We start from the raw sequence: 6362 nt of genomic DNA, 5'->3' as shown, positions 1-6362 counted from the left end.
GTAATTTAAAGAGATATCATTTCTTTTTTGTAATTGTAATAGATCACTTGAAGCGCGACTCTTCTTTGATAAGGTAACATAATTTTGTGATGTGTATCACTTGGGTTATAATTTTTTGGAAATAAAGATACTACTGCTTAGATTTTTTCGAGATTTTTCGAGATACAAAGAGTACGTCTACCACTTGTTACTTAGGTTTTTTCGAGGTATAATACTACCACTTTCTTTTTTTTCGAGGTAACAACATATACACTACTATACGTGTACTTGGCGCCTTTCTTTACCTTTTTTTTAAAAAAGGTAATTTTGTACGGATATCACGCCTTTTTGTAGTGTTACGCATTTTAATCTTATAAACAATATATCTTATAATCTTATAAACAGTATGTACAAGGTGTGAAGCTAAAGGTGTTACGGACCATTATTTCTAAAGAAAACAACAATTTAATATTTTGCTTAGTTTTTTAAAAATAATAATCTGTAACCTTTTTAGTTGTACACCTTGTTAATGCTATACATATGTATACCACAGAAAAAAATTACTACTTAAAAATAAAAATGTAATGTGTCTGAAGTTAAAAAATTAATAATAGGTAAAACGTTTGACACACACACACACACACACACACACACACACACACACACACACACACACACACACACACGCGCGCGCGCGCGCGCGCCTTAGGGTAGCAGAAGAGAGAACAAGAGAAAAGTATCTTCGCGAACAATGGAGCTAGTCTCATAACGATGAGTCAAGTCTTCTTCTTCTTCTTCTTTGATTTGCATTGGCACCTGCCTCTAGTACGAGGTCAATATGGCCAGCATTTTCCCCTGTTTGCGTAAAAGTCTGAATGACTGTTAGCGTGGCAAAGTCTAAATGGAAATCACTAAAAAACTGAGTGAGGATCAATGCAGACAGTATCAGTCGCAATACTTAAAAAATTTTCGTTCCGGACAAAACACGTCCGAACAGGTCCGCGCACGTTGAGCGAATCCACGCTCAAGCGCGACTAGATGAGTCAAGTATGTACAAGAACGAGATCGCAATGACCGATATGCAAGTGGATTAACCTAGTCGCGAAACGTTCACCCGTTATACTGTTGAAGAACCGACCGCATAACATTCCGTCTTTTTCTAATCCCGCTGTGAATCGATTTTCCAGCTAACGTATATCTTATGTCTTCGCAAAGCGTAACTTTTAAATCCTTTAGGAAGACAATCACTTCAAGACGACACATTTTTTTTAGAGCGATTGAAGAGAAAGACAGAGAGCTTGTAAATGTCGCGAATAACGTCTTGGACGAGTATAGTAGCGTATACGTCAAGTTGGGAGGCGAATAGAAGTTAAGCAATGGAGAAAAAAAAGACAGACCAAGATATGCGAGTTAATTCAGTTATGATATATTTTTATATATTTTACAGAAGACGTATAAAAGATGTAAGAGGACTTGCGGTAAAAATTCATGCAAGTCTTAATAACTTCAAGGATTAAACTGACGAATATACAAAAGCTACTAAATGTACTCAAAGCTACTTAATGATTAATACAATGCTAAATGAAGTGTTGTACAAAATTTGAATAGAGTCAAAGATTGCGGTCAGCTACATATTATATACACGAAAATTATTATATACACGAAAATGAATTACGAATGATTATTACGTAACGATGTTCATTGCGCTATATTTTCGCTTTGTTAAAAAATTATAATAAATTATAATAAATTGAGTTAATCGCAGCGCGCGACAAAGTTATGTACGTGAGCACTGTGAGCGATTTAATGATTGTAACCTTACTTGTATACATTTCCTAGAAAAATATTTCTATATTATGTTTAACAACAATATTAAATATTAACATTTCATAACTGCCAAACGTTTCCAGTTGAGCGCAATTGCACGAGTTACGAATCATTTATAGACTCTTTTTCTCAGTTAACTAGTTTCTACTGCATTGAAATCTTGCATAGAAAAAAATGTATTAGCATATCGCGCAAGAATCATCGATATCTAAGTAAACAATTAATCAAATATATACAGTATATATGCGTACATCTGGATTAATCCGAAAGCTTAGTCTCCATCTTTTGAAACATAAAATAATTTTATGCCACAACAGTGAAGTGCGGAATATTAAATAAAATGCGCCATTTAACAATAACTTCTAAGGTAACAAGTTTAATCTACGGTGACCTAAATTTAAACGTGAAAAGAAATTAAATTATTTCAATGAGTTCTCGAATCGTCCCCAATCAGAAATAGACATGAGTCACGTAGAAACGAATTTCCTAATTCGTCTGAGTTATTCGATACAATGTTCTAGTTTAAATGTGACACTACTTTGTAAAATGTTAAAAGTTTTATTGTTTTCTCTACTCTACGATCAATATAACAATCTTTATAAATTTCTTTCTAAATAAAAATATTCTACACAATCGGAAAACTATTTTACAACATGAGTAAAGAACGAAGTCAAAAAGCGAAATAATCAATTTTGACGCGATTAAAGGGGATCATCAATGGCGATTGTATTAAACTCTAGTCCATACTGACTAAGAATCGCGGATTATGCGTGAAAATTGTAGAGTTTCTTGACAACTCTTATGTACAGATGGATTCAAGTGTTTCTGGCTTCATTCATCTGGTCCCATGCCTACTTGTTCAGCATGTCCGTTCATTACCAGTTCTTCAGTAAGGGAAATTAGCTTTAAAAAATCAATTAATTTCAATTAATTTGCGCATCTGCAAAGAGATTCTCGAAGATTGGATAATAATAACTACTTACCTCATAATTTTGTATCATAAAATAAATATTTGCATAAATATTAGTTTGAATGCGACCTTCAATCTGAGTTTGGGCAGCAACTCCCTTTGAGGAACAATTTTGTACCACATTGTAAGCTTCTGTCGACCATTTACCTGCAAAAGAGTAACATCAAAGTATAATTACATATCCAAAGATAAATAATTTTGAGTGTAGAGATGTATATATCTAAAATCTACTTACACGTAGGAGTTGATAATAATCTCGTTGATTGAAATGTGGCTTGGATCAGTCAACTCGCGAAACTGTAATATAATAATAAATCGATTAGAATTTTCGGAAACATTACTTCATACGATTCTTTCACACGATGACGGTTAATGTTAATTTTCGATTACCTTATTATTACGTTTCGCGTGTTCTATACTTGTCGTCATGACGAAACATCTGACCGAGACATTGCGCTTCTTGGCTATCTCAATATATCTCTTTCTCGAAGCTGGATCAGGATTGGTATTGTCTATAACTATACTTTTTCCTTGATTCAAGTATTGTTGGACTGCAGCAATGCACTTCTGCCAGCTGCCTAAAGTGTCTCTGTTGACGTATCCGTATTCCTTCAGATAATTCTTTGCAAAATGCGATTTTCCGGAGTCTGGACTGCCGACCATAAGTACCACCTGTTAATGGATATCTATAAGCACGAGGAAAGAGCGGGCCTCTGTTCACATTTGACGTTCACGATGATATTCGTGTTATGCACGATGCTTCTGTCGAAACCGAGGAATCACATGCCGGAAAAATTTTACTTAGGTATTTATCATTAAAAGAATACTTTGTATAATTCTCTTTTATGTTATTTCTCATTAGATCATGGTACGAGAGGAACAAACACATTTTTCCAGCGAGTAGATGGGAACCTTTTGATCCAACAAAAAGTTTTGACAAGTATACAGTGTCGGATAAAAATAGGAAGAAAGATAAAATCTGATAAACTTAGATTCAACGAATTGTCCAATTTCGTTTAAAGGATTCAGATTCAAAGGACTGTAAATATTATAACCAGATAAATAACTTTGTTTTATCGTACAATTGATTCATTATACAACAGATTGTAATATATTACAATATATATACATATATATATATGTATATATATTATAATATATATATATATATATATGTATATATATTGTAGCTACATTGTATTTTTAAGGACTGTGATTTTAATTCATTCAGTTATGTGATAATATTTAATTCATTTACTCGATTATGTAGCTCTACTAAATTACAGTCCTTTGAATCTGAATCCTTTAATCGAAATTGGACAATTCGTTGAATCTAAGTTTATCAGATTTTATCTTTCTTCCTATTTTTATCCGACACTGTATACTTGTCAAAACTTTTTGTTGGATCAAAAGGTTCCCATCTACTCGCTGGAAAAATGTGTTTGTTCCTCTCGTACCATGATCTAATGAGAAATAACATAAAAGAGAATTATACAAAGTATTCTTTTAATGATAAATACCTAAGTAAAATTTTTCCGGCATGTGATTCCTCGGTTTCGACAGAAGCATCGTGCATAACACGAATATCATCGTGAACGTCAAATGTGAACAGAGGTTCGCTTTTTCCTCGTGCCTAATTGCAATATTACATACATTAAAATAACATGCCAACATTGTGATATTGCTTCATAAGTTTTATCATTTAGTATCTTTACCTTAGTTACAATAAAATCGTAAAACGTATAATGGTGCGGTAATATAAGAAAGATCCTTCTTGACATACATTAACTGATCTGCCATTACTGTTTTAAGCTCGCTGAATTCACGCTTCAGAACTTCTAAACATCTCTGAAGAAGCTGATAGATAGAATTACCTGTATGTGAAAATTTAATTTATGCAGTAGAACATTATTATATATCACGCCAATGTTACTCCAAAAGTGACACTGGAGTATTTTAATAACTTAAAAATTCTCTAAATTACTGAGACATTCACCTTTCTTCATTATAACACTCCGACGATAGCCAGATCCATCCCAATAACTGAATGTGATCTCAATTTCTTCTTCCTTCAACGCGTTCTGCTTTCTAGCCCATTCTTGCCTCAATTCTTCCTTAAGTTTATTTTCCTCCTCCTCCCTTTCCCTATCTGGCAAGAAACTTGTATCTACATCTGGATTTTTCTTAATCTTCTTAATCGCGAGGCCATCAGATTGCTCATTTTCTGACTGCGGGGATTTTTCGGCATTGTCTTTGTCCAGATTAAAAGACAAAGCTTGAATCTGTCTCTTCTGTTTGTTCTTTTCTTTTCCCGCTCTTTTTCACGTTCCTTGTATCAAAGCATGATATGTATGACTAGATGACATTCAGAGCACTGGGGGAAAATCACATAACATTCAGAGCACTGGGCAGAAATCACACACACATATATATATATATATATATATATATTCACGGCAAACCGCATATATATAACATCGTGTTATTTTTATTACATTTAGGAAAATTATTTCATATTAACTCAATAGACGTTAAACTTGCATACATAGGGAGCTTTCCAGCAAGTGACACAAGCCGACACAAACGTCGTTTTATCTTTCTTTTTTGGCAATGAGTAACAAAGACAAAACGATACCTGTGTCGACTTGTGTCGCTTGCTGGAAAGCTCCCATAAGTGAATCTGGCGTTTTATGTAAAATTTTGTAAGAAATCGGTAATCTAACCTATACTACGTTTACGCGAACGTTACTTAATTCTGTAGTAACTTACGAAGAACGATACGATAATTCCTCCGCATAAACGGGAGATTTTATAGTAACTACGATGAGATATCGTTCGTATAAGTTACTACAGAAGTAAATACTCACGTAAACGTAAACTATTATAATTCCTGTCACATGCACTTAGTCGCGTAAAAGAGTCACGGTGCGGTTTCGCTTCGCGTCGTATAATAATAGGATAATTACATGTAAATAAAACAATTACCTTGAACAGAAAAAATATTAACGTCGCGTCGCGTAAAGAGTCACGATCGGTCTCGCTCCGCGCGTATTTGACGTGGGACACTACCGTGTTATAGGTTATTGAATTAATCGTCGCGTCGCGTAATAATAAAGAGTCACACGGTCGGTCTCGCTCCGACACTACCGTATCTCTCGATAGGTTAAGTGAACTGACTGTGACGTGGCAGCACGCTGAACGCACTAACTATCTGCACTGCGCGCAGTACATCTGCACTGCGCGCAGTACAAACACGTATATGAACGCACTATATCTGCACTGCGCGAAAGCGCCGCCAGTGGCGAAAAAGTGAAAGGGACATTTTCTCTGATCACGTGATCAAGATATCGCGGCGTTAGGAGGAGGAGTATCTTAAATAAAATTTTTCACATTTGGACTTTGCGTCGCAATATCTCCGCTCGTAGGGCACGTAGCGGAATATTATAAGAGAAACCCCCCCCTATTTCGACCCCAAACTGTCGATCAAGCCTACTTAGAACTTGATCCGTTCACTCGTTTATCGAGATCTCAACATCTCGAGTACTCGCAACCCGTCGCGTCGCGTAAAAGAGTCACGGTCGGTCTC

At 35.1% G+C, this 6362-nt stretch overlaps 1 protein-coding gene across 2 annotated transcripts; it reads right to left on the bottom strand.

Moving 5' to 3' along the window:
• Window positions 1-1383: 1383 nt before the first annotated feature.
• Window positions 1384-5264, bottom strand: LOC139780217 (uncharacterized protein F21D5.5-like). 2 transcript variants are annotated; one of them, XM_071718750.1, is made up of 6 exons: window positions 4773-5264; window positions 4492-4650; window positions 3167-3462; window positions 3012-3073; window positions 2790-2923; window positions 1384-2709 (listed from the first exon to the last, which is right to left on the bottom strand). In XM_071718750.1, exons 3-5 carry the CDS (start codon window positions 3437-3439, stop codon window positions 2920-2922), a joined length of 339 nt encoding a protein of 112 aa, XP_071574851.1. In that variant the 5' UTR covers window positions 3440-3462; window positions 4492-4650; window positions 4773-5264; the 3' UTR covers window positions 1384-2709; window positions 2790-2919. The 2 variants fall into 2 exon arrangements, with proteins under 2 accessions (XP_071574851.1, XP_071574850.1); XM_071718749.1 differs by having other exon boundaries at window positions 3167-3448; window positions 4773-5263.
• Window positions 5265-6362: the final 1098 nt, after the last annotated feature.

Source organism: Temnothorax nylanderi, unplaced genomic scaffold, assembly GCF_030848795.1.
Source record: "Temnothorax nylanderi isolate EJ_2023f unplaced genomic scaffold, tnyl_v1.0 TNYL_tig0267_pilon, whole genome shotgun sequence".
NCBI classification, from domain to species: domain Eukaryota; kingdom Metazoa; phylum Arthropoda; class Insecta; order Hymenoptera; family Formicidae; genus Temnothorax; species Temnothorax nylanderi.
This window is presented reverse-complemented; position numbering and strand designations above follow the sequence as displayed.

What these genes read in the sequence shown, in the direction of transcription:
- LOC139780217 (XM_071718749.1), bottom strand. Translation starts at nt 4,557, where the DNA reads ATGTCAAGAAGGATCTTTCTTATATTACCGCACCATTATACGTTTTAC. An exon ending in ACGATTTTATTGTAACTAAG is followed by an intron (nt 3,449 to 4,491) that starts GTAAAGATACTA and finishes ATCCATTAACAG; the next exon opens with GTGGTACTTATGGTCGGCAG. An exon ending in ACGCGAAACGTAATAATAAG is followed by an intron (nt 3,074 to 3,166) that starts GTAATCGAAAAT and finishes ATTATATTACAG; the next exon opens with TTTCGCGAGTTGACTGATCC.